At 38.0% G+C, this 21,340-nt stretch overlaps 1 protein-coding gene across 12 annotated transcripts in view; it reads left to right on the forward strand.

The window, feature by feature from the left end:
• The window catches only part of rap1gapb (RAP1 GTPase activating protein b), a 106,827-nt gene that overhangs the window by 82,360 nt on the left and 3,127 nt on the right, over nt 1-21,340 (forward strand). For 8 of the 12 annotated variants that reach the window (XM_081606894.1, XM_081606900.1, XM_081606899.1 and 5 more), the window contains 19 exons: nt 1,423-1,461; nt 1,604-1,789; nt 2,819-2,922; nt 4,438-4,516; nt 4,601-4,654; nt 4,747-4,830; nt 4,922-5,022; nt 5,365-5,494; nt 11,587-11,742; nt 12,929-13,000; nt 13,093-13,179; nt 13,365-13,508; nt 15,465-15,596; nt 16,660-16,737; nt 17,791-17,900; nt 18,978-19,094; nt 19,197-19,326; nt 19,755-19,848; nt 20,243-20,349. In XM_081606894.1, the coding sequence (XP_081463020.1) occupies nt 1,423-1,461; nt 1,604-1,789; nt 2,819-2,922; nt 4,438-4,516; nt 4,601-4,654; nt 4,747-4,830; nt 4,922-5,022; nt 5,365-5,494; nt 11,587-11,742; nt 12,929-13,000; nt 13,093-13,179; nt 13,365-13,508; nt 15,465-15,596; nt 16,660-16,737; nt 17,791-17,900; nt 18,978-19,094; nt 19,197-19,326; nt 19,755-19,848; nt 20,243-20,349 (2,004 nt within the window). Of the gene's footprint in view, nt 1-1,422; nt 1,462-1,603; nt 1,790-2,818; nt 2,923-4,437; nt 4,517-4,600; nt 4,655-4,746; nt 4,831-4,921; nt 5,023-5,364; nt 5,495-11,586; nt 11,743-12,928; nt 13,001-13,092; nt 13,180-13,364; nt 13,509-15,464; nt 15,597-16,659; nt 16,738-17,790; nt 17,901-18,977; nt 19,095-19,196; nt 19,327-19,754; nt 19,849-20,242; nt 20,350-20,887; nt 20,936-21,340 lie in introns of all 12 variants that reach the window. The other 4 variants (XM_081606891.1, XM_081606892.1, XM_081606896.1 and 1 more) reach the window with 4 other exon arrangements.

The following is a 21,340-nucleotide window of genomic DNA, read 5'->3' on the forward strand; positions in this document are numbered from 1 at the left end:
TTACATATTATGCTCTGTAGGAGTCATATTTGTCTGAATTAGTTCTAGAGAGCTTATAGCAGCTACAACATCCAAGACCAAACTAGATATTTAATGTGTTTGTCAAACTAGGTTATGATTTTGCTTTGCCTGCTTGTTGAGATCAAATTCTGTCCAGTATTGTGAAGCTATATTGAGGACAACACCAAAACTCATAAAGTATATGAAATTTGCATCATAAGCTCCAATGTTGTCGACTTCGACTAATTATGCAATCCTCACCAAAGGCGGAGCTTAAAACTCCTACTTCGTCTTCTACTTCTCTCAGTCACAATGTTTGTGATAGTACAACAAGAAAGGTTAGATGTGTAAGAAACTGTGACTTTCACTTTTTCTTTGTGAAGTGCTAAATGGTGACAGTTTTGCCTGCATACAGGCTACAGTTTTAAATTGAGTATTTCTGCTTTGGTAGGACTGTGTGAAAATCTTCTTTTGAGAAGGGGAAACACTGCATGAAGAGAAACTGCAGCATGTCAATGTTTGTAGAGTCCAATTAAATTAATACCACACAAAGTGAGCGCAATCTCCACAAGCCAAAGGGAGAGAAAATGGTCTTAGCACTTCATGCATTACCTGCAAAGTAAAAGAAATTAAACCTCTAGTGCACACACTCGGCTGAAATATTATCTTACTTTTCTCCCTGAGAGGCTCTTGGCCTTTTCTCACATGAAAAGGTTTTAGCACCCTGTCACTAGAGGTTACAAAATACAGGATTCAAACTTCGACCAAATCCCTCCCAAGATCAAAAGAGAATCTCAAAGCTAACATCAGTAGGACAAATTTTGTAGATTAGATTAGTTTTTAGCTGGACTTTAATGTAAAATCAAATAATTCCTATTAGATTTGGTTTGAAACGTACAGAGCAACATGTCGTAGCAGATTTTATGATTTTACCATAAGATGTTATGTGAGAGGGAGTCTCCCAAAAATGACATGCCTACGATGACATCACATAATGCACGAGGCTTTGGAGAACCTCGGCCTGTTACAAAAACAAATGTTGTTGGACAATAAATTCCCCCAGACATTATTGTAATAAACATAAATAATATAATAGCAATGGCATAATAATCCAAGAACACATTCTCCAAGGTCAATAAACTTTAAATCCTAATGAACATGTAACACGGGAACCGGAACACGTTTTAAATTTTAAAAAGGAAAAAACAAAACAGAAACAATTAATACAATGAATTATGAAATCTTTTTGTATACAAAATTGTCCTTCGAAAAAAAAAACAGACTGAAGACTTTTGTCATCTAGTTTTTGGAACAAAAGTAGGTAGAATATATAGAATATATTGAATATTGTACCACAGCATCTACTTTGTTCTTGTGTAAAATAGGTACCACATCTTATGTGGTTTGTTTTTCTTCCTACAGACAGAAGAGGACTACATTCCTTATCCTAGTGTTCATGAGGTACATTTCTAGTCTTATCTATGACTGCATATAGTTTACCTTCTATACATGAGTCCATGGTTTTTGATTAAATAATTCAACTTGAAACCTCAAAAGAGCTGTGTTATCTTTTTTTTTTTTTTTTTTTTTCCATCGTCCTCAGGTTCTGGGTCGCAGAAGCCCTTTTCCCCTCATCCTGCTGCCCCAGTTTGGAGGCTACTGGATTGAAGGAACCAATCATGAGCCCAAAGAGCCACCAGAGGCCGATAAGCCTACCTGTCCAGCCTCCCACGTTAAGCTGGAGACAAACAGCACTGCCAAGATCTACAGGAAGAACTTCATGGGCAAGGTGAGAATGGTGGTTCTGTATATAATTTTCACTGAAATAAAATTGCGGAAATGTGTTGGTTAAAGCTGCAGTATGTCAAATATTTATTCTACATAATTCCTAAGGCTAAATTATGACAGTATGAGAGATAATTTGAGAAAATCACACTACTTCACCTCCTCCTGATGCAATCTGCAGAAATAAGCTGCTAGATGAGAAACAACCAATCAGAACTAGAAAGGGGGTCTAAGTGGCATCAATGATCCTCATGTACACGCTGCTCAAGATTGTGATTTGCTCCAGGTGTGCTAAGGGTGGAGAAACAACTTACTGTTGCAAGAAAACTGTTTATCCCCCATCATTGGTGGCTTACAAGGCGGTGCATGCATGGTAGGCACCACTGTGGAAAAGGAGAGGTAGCACAACAGAGAACAAGAGGGAGGACATGAGCAGCATGTACACAAGATTGATTGACAGCTCTAAGAACCTCCTGCTGGCTCGGATTGGTTGTTTCTGACAGAACAGTATTTCTGCAGATGGCAGTAGAACCACAAAGAGGACATAGAGGAGCTTGATTTTTCCACAATCTGTCTCATAAAAATAATATGAGACGGATTAGCAAATATGCAAAAAACAATTATGTAAAAAACGTTTTTTTAAATAAACATTACCTACTTTAGTTTTTTTTTTAAGGGACTTTTTATGTACAAAAACGTAAGTCAATGAAACAACTAGGGAAATCGTACAGATCATTTCTGCTCTGCACAGCCTGTGTCAAAGTGAAAGGTTTGAAAAGAGTATGTTGTAAAATCCCACCATATGTTTATCTAAATTATGCTCAAGTTTTTGTGCAGCTATTGCAAGACTGTCTTAGTGTTCACCAGACTGTGCAATAAAACCTTTTGTACGATGATAATAAGATTGTTATTCTCGGCTCCACTCCTAATTGTGAATTTATCACAGCAGTATCTTTTTATTATTGTGTCACCCATTGTCACTTCTTTGTGGAATTACATCATAGTAACATTTCCTTCACTTATCTGCCCCCAGGAACACTTTAATTACTACACGATGGATGCTGCCCTCGGCCACTTGGTCTTCTCAATGAAGTATGAAGTCATTGGGGATCAAGAGCATCTGCGCTTGATGCTACGGTACCATTATGTTCCATTATTTCCCTCTAACTCTGACTTGTTTTGTCTGCTATTAATGTTTTTTTTTTCTGTCTGCCCTCTGTTCATCACAATAACAGCACCTTTCTTTTCTGTATTCCCTCCAAGTTTTTTAACATTTTGCCCTGTACTTGTTCTTCTTTTTGCATGCAGAATGTAGTGTCGGTATGTTTCTTTTTTTCTTCTTTGAGGGGCCTCTCAAGCACACAAAAAACCTGAATCAACAAGAGAGAAGCAGGGGTAATTTGCTGCTTGCTTTTTTTAAGAGTGGTGACAAAATATCCAGCAATCAACCCAGCATTCACCTCTGCTGAAAAAGTGGAAGGCCTTCCACCCACTATTTCCCAAAGTCATATTTATTCACTAAAATCCTCCACTCCATCACACTTACTGAGAGAGAGGAGCGGGTGAGAGGCAGCACTCAGTGTGCAGTGTAACCTGTGAATTAAATTTAGCACACAAGAGATTCCTCTTAAGATTTTAATAGCAGCGCTCCTTGCTTGTTAATGGACCTTCAGAGTGGATGACTGTTTGGTGGGGTAGCAGTAACACAGCCCACAATGTTTTTCGCGTTGTCCTGTTTTCTGGTAGGTGAACACCACCCACAGTCACCCCTTCAACTGGATGTAATTACAGGCAGTGGGAAATAGTCATATTTAACAGACCTGAAAGACCAGCAGAGTAACTCACGTTGTATTTCTATTTTACTGAAAATGCTCAATATACTCAGCCAATATTTCAACTGGCTGATTCAAGTAGCCTTGTTTAAACGATGAGAGCTGATATAAAGGGTTTATCTTGAGCTTAAGTGATGGTACACGCTGACCGAGGGAAGGGTGTGAGCGGCATGCACACGAGCATGGTTGACAGTGCTACAATATCTCTGATTGGTTGTTTCTGACCAAGAGCTGTGTATTTCTGCAGATGGCCGACGAGCCATCTGCAGAAATACAGATTATCTGTCTTATATTCTGCTGTCAGGACAGAGAGATTGTTTAAAAAAAAAAAAAAACATACAAAAGTTAGCTATCGCTCCTGTAATGCTGTTTCTAAATTATTATTATACTTATTTTTGCAGTTTGAGTCAGGCTTAGCAACGTTCATAATTATACTCGCTAAGCAAGAAAATTGCTGTTCTTGAGATGGATTTAATGAGTCTCAACTCTGTATTTTCAAGCTAATTAGCTCTCAAGGTGTTGCATGTTTACTTTTAAAAAGAAGAAAATATTGTTTGTTACTGCCTGCAGCATTTTGAATATTTTTTTTTCTTATTTGTTTCCACTGATGTAAGAGTTATATTTTAATTTGTTACAACTACTAATAAAGAAGAAACTAACCACATTATACAAAGTGTTGATATTAAAGCTTCTCACCTAATGTCTTGACATTTGCATGTAATAATTTCTTGGTGGCTTTTTATGGGTGAACGTTTCTTTTTTGTTGTTTGTTTAACTCCTTCCATTTTCCTAAACTCCTGCATTGCTATTTACTTTTCAGCACAAAATACAAAACCCATCATGATGTGATCCCCATTTCCTGCCTTACTGAGTTTCCCAATGTGGTTCAGATGGCAAAGGTAGGTAATCACAATCATACTGAATTAGTAATTAAGTTGTATTCAAAATGGATGAAGCACGTTGTTGTTTCTATTATTTTGCAGCTTGTTTGTGAAGAGGTAAACGTGGATAGGTTTTACCCTGTCCTCTATCCAAAGGTAGCTGTATTTTTTCCTCCTTTTCCATCTCATCCATCAACACTTAGTCATCATGACGTGACATGAAGAGCTCCCCATTTTTTCATCCCCAGGCTTCAAGACTCATTGTCACCTTTGATGAGCATGTAATCAGCAACAACTTCAAGTTTGGAGTCATTTATCAAAAGTTTGGCCAGGTGGGTGCATTTCAGAGATACTTCAGCTAATCTTTGCTTTCAGACTCACGTGTCAAACTCCTGGAAAATGCTTTCTGCCTGCTGTTTGCAGACATCAGAGGAGGAGTTGTTTGGGAACATGGAGGAAAGTCCAGCCTTCATTGAGTTTCTGGAGTTTTTGGGCACAAAGATTGAGCTTCATGACTTTAAAGGGTTTGACATTTTTCAGTTAATTTCTTTAAACACTTTAAATTTTTATTAAGAGTACTCTATCTAATGTCTGTAAAAGGGAGACTATCAGTATCTCAATGGCTTATCAAAGATTTCTTTAAAGAACTAAAGAAAAACAAATCAAAAAAGATTGAGTTGCTGAGATTGTAAGCTAAGTAGGAAGATGGAGTTCCCTTCATTAATTGAGTGATCATCATAGATCAAGAGCTCTGATAAAATTACATTCTACTGACATCATCATCTGTCCCCTCAAGATTTGTATCCTTTTACTCCATCTTTTTCTCTATTATGTTTAGTTCCCATACTTCTCTTTTGCTTCTCCAGTTTTCGAGGTGGACTCGATGTCACTCACGGGCAGACGGGGATGGAATCGGTTTACACAAATTTCCATAATAAGGAGATTATGTTTCATGTGTCCACCAAACTGCCTTATACGGAAGGAGACTCACAGCAGGTACAGACAAATCCCAGTTATTCATGAGTGTTGTAGTGTTGTCAAGTCTTTCTGGTTTTGATTTGTGAAGTTTTCTGTTGATCTGGTCTGGGTTGCAAGCTTAGTTTCAACTAATGTAAATAAGATTCATATTTTCCCCCATGTGTTTATTCTATGCTTTTCATGATTAGAAAAAAGAATGCAAATATTGACAGGTATGCCATTTTAGGAAGTTTATCTTTTTTAATTTATTGTGAGAAATTGAGGAAGAAAATTACATTAAAGTTTTGCTGGAATAGCTTTGAAACCATTTTAGAGATTTCCAGATTTCTTTAACTCTTTGTTGAAAAGAAGCGTGAAACCCAGATCAAATTGGCTACAAAACAAAATAAGTCCATTATAGTGAAAATAAAAATAAGATGAATAGAATTCATAAACACTTGATATCGATTGGCCTTAAGGGATCACATTCGGTGGGTGTTTGTGCAGATGTCTATAAACACCATATTGCATCATTTCTCTATGTCAGGGCTGTTCAGTTAAACACATTCCTATTTAAATTTTCCTCCCAACAGCGTAAAAAAGAATATCAAGAAAAAACAAATCATATATTATTTGTCACATTCTCTTTTCCAAGTATGGTATAATTTAGTTTCATATGCAATAATGGCATTGTATTTCCAGACTCGATAACTAATCATGTTAAATAATTTCAAGGACTTCATTATTGTCCAAAATAATTATATTTTTTCTATCATCAAGCAGCCCTGCTGTATGGTTCTGTGTGGTAAAGTGTGCAAACCTAAGTCATGTTTTACTGAGACAAAGGAGGGAGTACCCGTTCCAAGCAGGCCATAACTGTCCTTTGTGACCTTTAACCTTTAGCATCCTAACCAAGACTAAAGATTTAGTTTAGTGTTTCTTTTATTCTGAGCATTTTGTAGATCTGACCTCAAGGATTATAGCAGCCAGCAACTGATGGGCATTTCTGTCACATAACGCTGAGCTGCAGTCATTTTTAGACACCCTTATAGCCTTTTTCAGATTCATAGCAACAATTTCATCTCTCATATCATTGCTGGTGTCTTCCCTTTCAGGCATTTTGTAAACATAAACTTAAATACTCCTTATCAGCAAACTACACAGGCTTCTGCCTTGTAGATGTGCTCACACTTACTGCTAATTACTTGACTGAGTGCCTTTGATTAGCAGCACCTGGCTGCCAATTACCCAGTTAATTTTCAAAGCATCAGTAAGGGTGTACTTTACACAAACCCACTAGACGGAGGCTGCAATAGGGAAATTTCAGACCCTTAAAAGAAAAACGAAAATAAACTGCGCTGTTTTGTTTTTTTCTGGTGGTAGATGAGGGGGGGGGGGGTTTGTGTTCAGTGTGTTATCTTGGCACTTGGACAAGGCAAATTGGTGCTGCTGTTGACAGAACCACTAACCTTCCAGTTTGTGAACAAACCCCCTTCTGAGCCGCGGCAGTGACAAAAATAATTGCAGAGCCCCAGATCGTAGATGAATAAAAAGGGATTCAAGAAAGCAACTGGAAAAGAAACTGTGCCCTACTTTAGAAGGACTCGCACAGCCGCTGTGGTCTGCGCACCATCATCATCGCTAAAGTATGAAAACTCTCCAAACGGTGCCAAAATAGACGTATTTGTCCTGATTTGAATGTTTTCCAGTATTTCACACTTGGACCAAATGTTTGAATATCATAATACTTGACTTATAATTTGGTCATGCTGTAGTTAGTGTGAGTTGATAAAAAAAACTGTTATTAAGGCAGAAGGAAGTGAAAAAACCCTTTCAGAAATTGTGTGGTTCCCCCCTGTGCATTTTTCTTGAATTTCCTGGGGTAAAAAGAAACAAAAAAAATTACCCCAGGAAAAGGCTCTTGTAATAAGGTAATATTTTTTTCATTTACCAGGCCCTTCAGGATGGAATGACGTGGAGGAAAAGTTTTGTTTTATTAATCTGTTTCCAACTTTTCCCACTATGATTCAGTTGTATCAGTCTAAAAATAGTTTTCTGTTCATTTTTCACTTTCTATTCCAGTCATCAGCATTGTTTGTAGCTGTCTTTGGCCAAAGCGAAAGTAAATCCTTCATTCAACATGTTAATTTACAGTTTTAACCTATTTATGTTCTGAGGCACAAATAAAAAGATCTGTTTATGTGGATCATAGACAGATCTTTAATGATGCACTGACAGCTGCTGCTGTTTGGGTGTGCTTTAGTGTGATGCTCACACTTTATTCATTAAATGTTAAACTTCATCTGACTCTGAGGTTATTATAATACACCATCACACCGTAGTCACAGTCAAATTATCATGGGAACAGTGGCTTTTAATCCTGACCAGAACTATTTATTCTCGTCTCAGAAGTGATATAATGCACAAGTTTGCAAAATCCTTTTAAAATTTGCTACAGTTGCACCTTTTTTTGCAGTTAGTGACAACATAAAAAGCAACTCTAGTTCTAGAGTGAGACAGTCCTGCAACTTTTGAATGCATCCCTGCTCCAGTGCACCTGGATCAAATACACGGTTAATGACCAGGCCTTCCAAAACCTTGTAATTCAGTCTTTTTATTTCTACCGTATTTGTTGATGGTGATGCAGTTCTACATTTATTTAGCAACTTCACTTAAAATTATCATTGAAGATATTTCAGTATATAATTTTTAGTTTATCCCTTTCCTCTTCAAAAAAAACCCCCAGATGGTTCCTCTGTGATGCCACAGGAGGGACATGAACATGGATTTGGTTTGCTTTTGGAAGGGTATATTTTATCTTGATTAAATAAGTTAGAATCAAAATTGCCAGACAAAAAAGAAAGATCTTAACATGTTGTTGTATAGTTGAGAATCTACACCTAAAATGAGTTTGTTTGTTTACAGAAAAGCTGTGCTCATAGCTATAATGTCTCGGACACTTTTCTCTGGATTTGAAAGTCGTAGGCCATGAAATGTCAACAGCTCTTATCCAGTTTTAGAAAATAAACAGTTTGATCTGTTAACCATCATTTATTTTAATGACTGAGAAGGTTACAACTAACAGGTTCCAGCTAAATCTTGCCATCTGTTAAGTTTCCCTAATTAACACAATGCATCTCATTCTGTATTGCAACTAAATGTCATACTCATACATTTAAAAAAAATAGCAGAGACCCTTATCTTCCCAAGTTTTGCCAGAAAATATGAAGAAAATTACAAAAATCGTATAGGTGATAAAGTGAAAATGCAATGGAAATGTTTTGAGTTGTTCCTGTTTCTGTTGTTGAGAAATAACGCTGCAGTTCTTCCTACCTGCATTGACATTCTTGCTCTGTTGGTTTCTAGCTGCAGACTCTCATCTCTCTGCTATTGTTTTTGTAAAGTGCTGCATTTGTTCTCAGAAGCTCTTTAGTGCCATGAGTGGTTTGAACTTTGTTACCAAAGTAACCCTGCACAGTTGGTTCATAAAGCCAAGACATGGAGACAAACAGAGGACATAAACACCGCCCACATGGGATGATTCATCAGGGAACAGGAAAAAGGAGGCAGGGAGCACACTTAAAACCAAAGCCTTTATTCTGGAAGGAAAGTAGGCTGAATTTAGTAGGCTGATGATCTGGCCTGGCAGTAAATCTGCATGGAGAGAATAAGCTGAACGATGTTAAGCTGTCTGAGTTCGGAAAGTGCGTGTGTGAGAGGAACTACTAAAAATGTCAACTATAAAGGAATGAAGCAGCAGCAACCTGGCTGCCTGAATTTACATATAATGTGTTCTCTAATATTCAGCCTTTAATGTTGTCTTAGAAATTTATCACCAGTATCTATCAATACATAATTAAAACGGCTGAAACGGTTATGACTCTTACTGCCAGAGAGCTAGGTTCTATTATTATTAAAGTTTTAATAATAGTTTTCACCATACCTGTGAAAATAATATTTTTAATATTACTTAATAATCTTAATATTTTCTGAACGCTGATAAAAAAAAATTATTTGAAATATTTTTATATATATACCATTTTTGAAAATGCCTGAGAAGAATTCAGCCTCTTTCACTTTGAATTCATCATGATTTTTACCAAATCTTTAGTCTGGACATTTTATTTAGTTCTGAGACACTCTTAGTGAGAATCCATTTCAGGCTAATGCATGCCTGCCATGGCTCCGGCTCCTGGTGGAAACCTCCCAGGTTTAGAGCCAGATGGTTGATTGTTCACAGCATGACAAACAGGCTGGCTATAACACGAAGAGGCTATAAAGCAAGTGAACTGTTTCTGGAAAAGCAAATGCCATCATCATCGCTTAATTACAGAGTAAATATTGGCTCTGTTGGGCTGGATATACAACTGGTCTTCTTGTGAGACATTTTTCAAGGGCACACTAACATTGCAGACACTGTTTTTAATCTGAATTTACAAGCCACTTTACTAGGTACACCTCGCTAGTACCGTGTTGGACTCCATTTTAAAACTATTAATTCCTTGTGGTATTGATTCAGCAAGGAGTCAGAAACATTCCTCTGAGATTTTGTTGTAACAAATTGTCTTGACAGCCTGATGCAATTGTAAAAGATTTGTCAGAAGCTCATCCGTGTTGTGAATGTCCCCAAGGTGCTTTATTAGATTAAGATCTGGTGACTGAGGAGGCCATTTGAGTCGAGATGTATGGATAAGGCAGGCTAAAGATTTTCAACAATGCTCTTTTCAACTGGTACTAATGGGCCCAAAGCAGGCCAAGAAAATATTCTCCCCACCATTACACCACTAGCATCTTAATCTGCTGGCAGGATGAATGCATGAGCCGTAAGAGAGAGAACTGTGCATGAAATTCCCAGCAGTTTCTGAAACACTCAGAACAGCGGGTCTTGCACCGACCAGCATGCAATGTTCAAAATCATTTGAATCTGTGTTTCTAACTCATGCTCATGCACCGTTTCATCTTCTGCAAGTCATCATCAACACATCTAGATGCAATGAGTTGCTGCAGTCTTGACAGGTTCTCTCATTTTCAGCATAAGGAATTGGACAGGTGTATTTAATAAAGTGGCAGGTGAGGGTATATGATGCAGCTTCATTTAACAGTTGTATTATATTGTTAAATAGCCCTATAAATGATGGAAGGCTACAGTCTCCTGTGGAGTGTCAGAGGTCAAAGAATGTGCTTAGAATATTTTTGAATTTCCCTCTTTCTGTATCTGTTAGCAGAATCTGCTGTCACTTCTTTCTGAATTACATGCATCTGATTGATTTGGGTAGCAATATTCCTGATAAGAATTTTATTATGGTGCATATATACATTTTGATCTGCACTCATAACCTGTATTCTGCTATCTGATGTAGAAAAAAAATATTTGGAACAAGTACTAATGTGACACTGCAAAGTGAAATCTACATAAATTTTAGATATAAAGAGATGAAGTCATCTCCTTAGATATTTATGTATGTAACTAAGTTAGAATACCTTGCAAAAGCCAGTAAGGTGACGGCATGCATTCATATTTCAGCACAAAAAGAATCTGTCCCTATTGTTTAGCAGCGGCAGATTTTTTTTTCTTAAAGTAGATCGCCTGCATGAAAGATTTAGACTTCAGGACGGGTGCTGTGTCCTCCAAGTGCAAATGTGTCCTTTTGGCAACTTGAAGCTTTTTGGCAACAAGGGAAATGCTCTACTACAGTCATTTGTGTGGCCACCACCCTCTCTTTGTTTGACATTACCTTCTCTGTTATTCCAAATGATATATTTCTGTGATGTATATGCCTAGCAAACCTATTTAGGCATCAAAAATGGGAAATGTAGCTGTAGTAACTACATCATGTACATATTTTCCAGTACCGTTCATACTTCATTCTTTTAGTAATATTTGTCACCCAAACATGAGATATGAGAGTTACAATATGTTTGGCTGTAAAACTGAACTGAATTTTTAGAGAGGATTTTATGTCGCAAGGATTACTCTATTCTTTTGGGACCCAAACAAATTCCTCTTAAGACAATCTTTGAGTGCAGGTTCTGGTACGGATTCTCTAACACAATTGTGTTTTTAGTGCTAGGATTGGTTATCATATATTTTTAAGTTGGTAACTTTCTGTATTTGTGGCTCCCCCCTTCAGCTGCAGAGGAAGAGGCACATAGGCAACGACATTGTGGCCATCGTGTTCCAGGAGGAAAACACTCCCTTTGTACCGGACATGATCCAGTCCAACTTCTTACATGCGTATGTTGTGGTGCAGGTGGAGAACGCGTGCTCAGACAATGTTACATACAAGGTTTGTTTCACAGAATGACAGTTTTCTATTATAAAATGTTCATGGTTATCTGATGAACACGTTTCAGATCCAATTGAAGTTTGCTTAGAGGGCTGAATCCTAATTACTAGTGTTATCTCTTAAATTACCATAATGTTTTGATGTAATTATTTAGAGTCATGGGAGAAATTATTTTTCCTTTTAAAATAGAACTTAAATAAAACCCTCTCAATAACCTATTAAACCATCTGTTTTTGCTGTTATGAAAAGAGACACATAACACACTCCACATACCATGTTTTTTTTTCTTCTTTTTTGTTGCACCTACATATACTAGATCAGCAAAGACTTTTCAGATCAGACAATGATACTCACAGTAATTACTGTATAAATATCAGTTTCCAAATGAGACCCTTACCCTTTTGTCTCTTTGGCCAATAAATTTTAACTCCAAAGGCCTGCAGAATCATCAGGGCGTTTTCTGTAAATCTGAGATAGATATTTGTGGGAGGATTTTTTTTTTCAGTCAGCAGAAGTATTTACCTTGAAACTCTCCCAAGTTTCAAGGTAGTTTTTCTTATTGATATTGACCTTGGCCTGAGGCAACTGTGACCTGCAGAATGTTACTACCAGCATGTTTTTATTTTTGGGGGGTGATGGGGAGGGGGTGGCGTTGTGATTTCCTGAATGATTCTTAATAAAATTGAGAAGCGGTTTTGGCATGTGTGCATATCTTCTCCATTTGTGGATAATGTCTCTCAATGTGGTTCACTGGAGTACTAAAACATTAGAAATTATTTTGTAACACTTTCCAAACTCATACATGTTAATAACATTCTGTTTTGTTCTTGAATTTCTTTAGATGTGTTTTCTTTTCTTTTAGCCTACTTCATGTTGTCAGACAGGTCAGGTTCTTTTTAGGGGTTTTCTTGATTTTAATGGTTGGGCAGTAATCAGGCCTTGGTGTGGCCTATGAACCAAAGATAATTTGATTAATCCAAGTTCATTCATGATTTAACAAGATCATGGGCTGGAAATACTTTTTCACATAGACCCAGGTTTGTTTGGATTTTTTTCACCTCTTAAAAATTATCTTGATTAACAAAAAACATCACCATTCAGAAACACTTTTGACCAGTGTGTCTAAAATGCAAAAACAAAAAAAAAATCTTTCACTTTTTGGTTTTTTGGGTTTTTTTTTTCTCAGGTGTCAGTCACAGCTAGAGATGATGTACCTTTCTTTGGACCTGCTCTACCTGACCCCGCCATTTTCAGAAAGGTCAGCAACCAAACAAACACATCTGTTTCCCAGGGAGACGCCATATACTCTCCTTTATTCTTCTCCAAATGTTGTGTATTTTTCATCCTCAGGGCCCTGAATTCCATGAGTTCCTCTTCACGAAGCTTATCAATGCGGAGTACGCCTGCTACAAGGCCGAGAAGTTTGCAAAGCTAGAGGTGAGAAGCATATTTAAGAAAACATTGTCTTTTTTTTTTCATTTATTGTAATGTGTTTATTCATGTTGCTACAATCTAGCATGCGACCTCTTGCTTGTACCTGCAACCTACTGACTTCATCGTCCTCAAAAGTGAATTTTTAGATGTACTGTCACTGAAAATATAGTGGATTTGCTTGTTGACAGGAGCGAACACGTTCGGCCCTGTTGGAAACATTGTACGAGGAGCTGCACATTAACAGCCAGTCCATGATGGGTCTGGGTGGGGACGAAGATAAGCTGGAGAACGGAGGTGGAGGCGGAGGGGGCGGCTTCTTTGAGTCCTTTAAGGTACAGCATAATTTTTTTTTATTGATTAGGTGCACTGGTTATCTGCAATTGCACATGCATGGGCAAGAGTGGTGATGAGTGGAAAAACTTTTCGGATGTTTTTCTTTTACTTTTCGTCCTCTCATTTCTCTTGGCTGGGATTCTGGGTATTCACACATGAGGAAACAAAGCATAGAAAATGTGCAGTATCTCAAAGGACCAGTCCTTTGGCATTTGCTGTCCTCACTTGGCTGTGACTGCTGAACTCGGTGGGTTTTCACATGGCGCTGTGGCTTTGGAAGATGCGGAGTGTCCTCTTGTGTATGAAAGGCACTTTACTCTGACTGAGAGTTCTCCATCACTGGCCGTGGTGAAGCGACACCCAGCTACTGAGGCCTGGCAGCAGGAATTGTGATAGCTGATGAGCAATTTAATGACCCTTCATTACGCAGCTTATGATGCAATTTGCACATCTCCCCATGGGCAGCATTCCATTAATGTTTTTCTTCAGTTAACCTTTTTTTTCCCTCAACTTCAGTCTCAGCTGCTCTCAGTATGTCGGTCAACCAGTTTTTCTTCAACCTTTATTACAGACTACCTTAAATGTGCTCTTGCCCTTCTTTTGCCAAGTTGCCAAATACTAACTTGCTGTATCTTTGTCTTTGTCACCTTCGCAAGTTACATCTGTAAAGATTTTCCACTCTTCTTCGTCTCTGTTGTAGTACAGCTGGGTAGATTGCATTGTCCTGCTGTCTCTTAATTTTTGCAGTCCTTGTCTTAGTCGTCTTCATGCTTCAGACTCATCTACGTTCAGCTGACAATAGATCATTTTAATGAAGATGTATCTTCATCTTAAGCAACATTTTCTTAAGCAGCATCCCCTTAGTTTACTTTCTTCCTGTTGTCCATTGATCTACACTACCAATAAAGTTAAGAAGCAGTCCTGCATACACAACACACCTGTCACACACACATTACACACACACCCTATAAAACACATGTTATTAAAACTACATTTCCTTAATCTCCTCATAACATTTATATTTAATCACATCTAGCAACAGATCTAATAAACTCTGTTTTATTAATAATAGGACAAACTGACATGAATAAAATATAATTAATTAATTAATTAATTAGCCAAAAACGAATATAAAAAGATTGCAGTGGAAAAATGTAAACCATTTACGTGAGGTTTTCTAATGGAATTAGGTCTGTCTATGATCAATAATCCTGCACCAACCCAGTGATGGTCCAGTTTCAGTTTTTGGCCAGAAGTCACCAGGTTTTTATTGAAATGTTCTCCTTGCCTTTGAGAAAGAATAGAAATTCCCCCACATCATGATACGTCTTCCTCCAGATCATTCCATTTTAAATCCCAGTAGTGTTTAGCAAGCTCCAAACAACTGGTTTGCTGCTCTGGTTCCAGGAAATTACTGGTGGTTGCAGCTCCAGATTTTTTAAATTAATTAATTTTTTGCTTTGCTTTGTTTTATAAAATCACAATGATTCAAGATTTGGGCGAGTTCAGGCAAGTTTGCTTTGCTTGAACTGATTTATGACTTCATAAGTCATAAGTCCAGTTACAGCTGGACTTATGACTTATGAATATCAGCTGATTCTTCTGCTCTATTTGAATGGCATGTTCTCTTGTCCTCCCCATTTTGATGACTGTCTAAGAGAAACTGATCTCTCTGTCATGTCATATGTACACCCCAGAGAAACGGGAAGTTATACATTTAAAACTCCAAGACAATCTGACCATCTTGGATTCGAAGATGCTTAATTTTTCCAGAATGAGTTTATCCTACTTTTTTTTTAAAAGAATCTGTTAAGTCTTTTACACATATGTAGAAGGGATACCAATATGGTAAAAATTCCCTTTATAGACTTGGGAATATTAGTCAGTGTTCTGGGTTTCCACACGATATGAAGGTGGATCCACTGACTATGGATATCTCCTCGTTCTCTCTGCAGCGGGTCATCCGCAGCAGAAGCCAGTCAATGGACGCCATGGGTCTCAGTAACAAGAAGTCACACACAGTCTCCACTAGTCACAGTGGCAGCTTTACCCATAATCCCGCAGAGAGCCCCAAAACTCCAGGGATTGTAAGTAGCTCATTTTGGTTGACATGCCGCTCATCTGAACACACACACACCTCACATTCAGGACATGGTGTTTTCACAGCACAGTGGGTAAACACGTGTTCAGAAGGGTCTCGACTCAAAAGCGGCGTGACAAAGTACTCATCTGTATGTTCTTAACACCAAAGCACTTACTTTTATTTCTGACATTTTATAATCACTCTTGGTTTGTACTCATCTTTCACTAATTGACTCTTTCCATTTATGACTCATGGTGTTTGTGTTAATCCTGTTTTTCTGTTTAGGGGAGAGGGGGAAAAAAACATAAAACAAGATTTTATGCATTTTATTCAGTGTCCTCTTTTTGAAGAAGTGTTGCAGCATAAATTGGCAGGCTTTTAGCTGGGGAAAAACTGTGCCTATTTTGGAATAAAGGAAGTGATTGTTTTTGAGTCCCTCTTCCAGGGTTTGAAGTGAACTTAGACTAGCAGCTGTATGACTACCCAGACTCCCTCCCTCGTTGCTATGCTTTCATAATGAGCGTCTCCTCATTGCAAACACTTGATGCAACTTTGTGGATGTGTGGCTAGAGAATATGCATGGCACTTATCATAAACCTCAAGAGCACCTTGCCCTGTTTGTGTCTCCTTTTAATGTTGTATGTTTCAACTTTTGGGGAATTTCTTTTGCCCCATTTATGAAAAGCTTTTTGATGTTATAGTACCTGTTTGGAACGTCAGCCCCAGTTGTCCCCTTCTCCTCTTAATGCATCGGTAAACAAACTTGTATCCTTTAGGGCAGTACCTGCCAGCATGCCTGCTGTGCTGATCCTCCTATGTTTGACCTTAAACTTCCTGAACCCTGTGAAGCTTTTCACCATTTCCTTTTCCTCGTGTTTGCTTTTTAAGTTATGCTGCAAGCTCCCTTTAAAGCTGTTTTGCTCCCTGCTGTTAAAATTCTTTGTGCTCTGCGCATGAGATCTTATGATGTGTTCTTTCTTTTTCTTTCTCTCTCTTGCTTCTTCCATCTTTTATCTCCCCCTTTCTCTCCCTCTCTGCTTCCCTTTGCCCCGTCTTGTGTGGCTCAGTCATTGCTTGTCGCGGGGAAAAGTCCCAGTAAATATGGACGCCGAGGCAGTGCCATAGGGATAGGAACAATAGAAGAGGTTCATGCATTTTCTCTCTTACTGTTTATCATATTTGTTTGCATTTCTAATGTGTTCTCTTCATGGAACAATTTGTAACATTCCTGTGTTGCTTAGATTAGAATGTGTTTTAGTTTATGTTGCTGTGGGAGATGCTGTTAATATTACATGTAGTGATTTGCAACCACATTTAAGTCATTCATTCATGTAGTAAAAACTGATGTGTTTTATGATTTGACTGATAGAAACAAACATATGAATAATGACATGAGGGAGGGTAGTTTTGTTTTTGCTGTTTGATGCTTTAACTCAGAGCTTGAAGCCTGAATGTTCTTAAATTTCCTTATTTGTAACTTTTTTTGAACTCGCATAGAACAAATACACAATTTTGTTCCTGCTTTTGAGGTTTTTTGCTTGGATATTGTACTGTAATACTTACAAAATTGATATATCACTAGACATAAGAGAGTGTTCTTATGTACTTGTGTTTCAACAAATTAGAAAGAAGTACTAAACTCTTACCGCTTCTACAATTCAGGTTCAAAACAAAAACCTGGCCGAAAAAGAAAACAAAATGTTACAAAGATGCAGTAACCTGGTTGCAAAGGTGTGCACATCTTTAGATTAATACTTATTTAAAACACCTTTTGATTTGATGTAAGCATTTAGTCTTTTGAGCTAAAAGCACTTAGTTATTTTTGTGAATCTGATGAAGTTGTTAGTTGTTCCAGAAGGATTTCTTGACATTTGCATACTTATCTAAAGTCATAGTTTACAGAGACATTACTAATTTTAACAGGAGTGTGTACATGTTTAAACTACACATGAACTACATGTGTAGTTTCATGTACAACTGTGTACATGAAATTACACAGTTGTCTGAATCCTGGTGTGTTTTTTTAAAACGGTACTTTATGAACATTTATCATCAGATCATAAATTGTCAGCAGAATATTTATACATGTAGATGGATTTTATTTGCTTCAATTGCACTACAGTATGATGAATGCTTTGCACCAATGACTTCCCCCAAAATGTGTCTCTTACTATTTTGTTTCTCTTGCACCCTGTTAGTCATTGATCATTCCTGGGAAAAGCCCAACCAGAAAAAAGTCTGGACCCTTTAGCTCGCGCCGCAGCAGTGCCATTGGCATCGAGAACATCCAGGAGGTCCAAGAGAGGAGGTGAGAGTACAGCAGGGAGTGGGTAGTGAGGACAGAACATTGTTGCAACAGATGGAAGGAAGGACAACTAATTAATTCAGCAAGAATTAAAATCTGAGAAATGGACACTCAATGGCTTTTCGTACCTTACAAAAGGGATGACAGACCCACACATTTTTCACCTTTTCTTACATTACAGTCACAGTCTTAGCGCAGAAGTTTGACGTGAAAGATGGTAACACATGGTTTTCACAATTCTTAGAAATAAATATCTGAAAAGTGTGGTGTGCATTTGTATTCAGTTTCCCCGAGTCAATACTTTTGTCTTTTGGTTGTAAAATACTTTGTTTTTTCACATAACCCTCTATAAAAAAAAAAATTTGAATTTTCCATGGAAGATTATTTTAACACCCTCATTTTTAGCAAAACTGTTGGAATATTGTTTTATAACTTTACCTCACTTTCAACGTCCCCACAACTGTGTCTCTGTCTTTTGAGATCATTGGTCTTCCTGATGCTTTTTTTCTCATTAATGTTCTCTAACAAACTTCTGAGACCTTCAGAAAACTGTTGCATTTGGACTGAGACTAAATTACACACACCTGGACAGTGTACTAATTAGGTGACCTCTGATGGCCGTTGTTGGCACTGGATTTTATTTAGAGGTGGGAAAGTAACCAGACCTGAATACAAATTCACACCACACTTTTTCAAATCTTGGCTTTTAGGCATTTTGAAAATACTTTTCCTTCCACTTCACTTTGTGCTAGTATATCCCCTAAAATCCCAATAAATACATTGATGTTTGTAGTCGTAGCTCAACAAAATGCGAAAAGGTTCAGGAGGTAAATTTCCTTTGCAAGACAGTTGTTGCAATTCTACTAGCAACTTTGAACAAGGCTACATGTTGTGATCAAATAAAGTTCAATGTAGCAGTTCATTTGTAGATTTTTATGAGCAGTTTTTCAGTTGTAGTAAGAGGCACTTTATTGGTCTTAAAGCCCATATTTTTACAAGAATACTCCATTCTACTTATCAGTGGAGAACTTAAACCAATTTTCTTGTTTTCATCGCCTGATTTCCTCCTCTTTGCGTCAGCCGAGAGGTTTCTCCCAACACACAGAAAACTCCAGACTGCAGCCACTTGTCAAAAGAAAACAAATCAGGCAACTCCTCCGCCCACAGTTCTCCGGAGTTTGCAGCCACAAAGAACAGGTGACCATCTCCGTTCGTGCTAAAGCTACACACACGGGAAGGCTTGTGAAATATGTGAAAAGAGACAGGTGTTAATATGATCAAAGTAACCCAGGTGTGTAGTCTGGCGATGTGTTGCAGAGCGCCTTCCATCCCCGAGGCTCAGGACTTGTCTCGCTCCTCCTCCAACGCCAGCAGCTTCACCAGCGTTGTGGAGGAGCACGACGCCGAGGAGGAATATGAAACTGGACTGGTGGGTACAGACGCAGGCACACTGATAAACACATTATGAAAGTGCATACATTATTAAAGTCACTCTGGGAAAACAAAGACGCTTGAATCTCTCCCCTGATTATACTGCCTCCATTAACTTTTGTTTAATATTTACTGTGGGGGGGGAAATAACGGAGTTTTAAGTCGGCAGCTGTTACCTGCACAGTAAAAACAAAGAGCATAAAAAGACTCAATGGATTTCATCACATCCCAATAATGACGGGCCTGAAAATGGACTGCACAGTCATACATATTAATGTGTTTATGCAGGTCGTCTCTTTTCAACCATGTGCATATTAAGAAAGGCTTTAAAGCAAATGTACACCTGGAGTATTAACTCCCATTTAAATGTATTTTTTATTTTAAAAAAATACAAGTATGAAAATCTAATTGTACATCTTTTCACAGGAAAGTGTGTCTTGTGTTACTCCAGTAAAAAAAGACTCATTTGTTTATGGGTCGGCCGTGGAGGACAGTTCCTGCAGCCAGGGAAGCTTTTCAGGTGAGTTTGCGAGATGTTGGCTCATTCTACCAGGCCAGAGACAGTCTGGAGGTGTAAGAAGCAGACAGACTGCGTCATGTATCAGGAGATCATCTACATTGGGGAAAAGAAAGAAGAACGCTCCCTGTTTCCTGGGCAAATCACGTCAAAGCGCACTTGAGCACAGACATTCCCTTCATCTGATGTAACTTAGAGAGCTGCTTAAATGACTAAGGTGTAGCAGCACAAAGCTAGCCAGGATTTCACTCCACATGTCTTAATGGCTAACTCTGACCTATCAATCCTTTGCATTTTCTCAAATCTCTTTTTGTTTCCAGCTTGAACAGCTGGCAGCATTGTACGGTTGAGTTTATTACTCATGACAGCCACACATCTGTCCCCTTCCTCCAAGCAGCTTCCCGTCTTCAGCAGCAAGCGGACGGGGTGAAGACGTCGGAGCCAAAAGGGACAGACGGCCAGCCCAAGACGGAGCGCCCCCAGCAGGAGCAGAAGCCGTCATCGGTGAGAGAAATTACTGAACATCAGTCACTAAATGACATTGTAATGGCTTCACACATCGGCAAGATGACTATGCGCAGACATGTATTGTTTAAGTCATCATTTCCATTAGATATACCCCAGATTCCCAGCTTACGCTTCAGAAAGTCTTTGGGAGGATTACATACAGGTGAAATACAAACGTTAAGCTCATATGCTGCTCATCTTCTCACCTTCATATTGCTACATTACAGCCAGTATTTGTCTTTGGCAAATATTTTGTTAGGTCCAATATTTTACAGCTTGAAGAGACGATGCTTCCATGTATCAAATCTCATGATCATTCATCCAAATGATACATATTCCCCACCAGTAGGGGGTGCTACTGTTATTGTCGTTAGAAGGAACAATAACAGTTAGCAAGTGGAAGTTAGCATTAATGTCTCTGCAGAATATTGTTGGTTTCCTTTTAAATCAACCAGGTTAAGTAGCTTTTAAAATATGTACATTCTAACATGAGATCCATGAAGCCTCACAGCTCACATTTTGTGTTGATTTGCAGAACTGTTAGCTGCTGTCTTCTGATCACCATGTTGGCATCCATTTCAAGGTTGGACACATTGCTTACATAAATATTTATTGCTCGTCTTACTGTACTGAGCAATAACCGTCTTTACAGTTTATTTCAGTCAGACTTTGTTAGAAATCTGGTTGCCTGGGCTTCCTGAAGTATTATTATTATTATTATTATTATTATTATTATTATTTATTTATTTATTTATTTTTTTTTTTTTGACTCCAGTTTCAATAATTTCTACTTACTTCTTGTCTGGCAAGTTTTCCTGTAATTACACTTTGGGAATCACCTGTCAGGTCCTAGAATGCCATATTTTATGTTAAATCTTTGGAAGTTCTAGATTTCTGTATTATATTCTGATGGATTTATTAAAAATATGGGAACAAACAGTGTGTTTGTGACAATCTGACAGTCGGGTCGCATTTAATACCATTTATT

This window comes from Poecilia reticulata, chromosome 5, assembly GCF_904066995.2.
Source record: "Poecilia reticulata chromosome 5, P_reticulata-male-v2, whole genome shotgun sequence".
Lineage (NCBI taxonomy): Eukaryota > Metazoa > Chordata > Actinopteri > Cyprinodontiformes > Poeciliidae > Poecilia > Poecilia reticulata.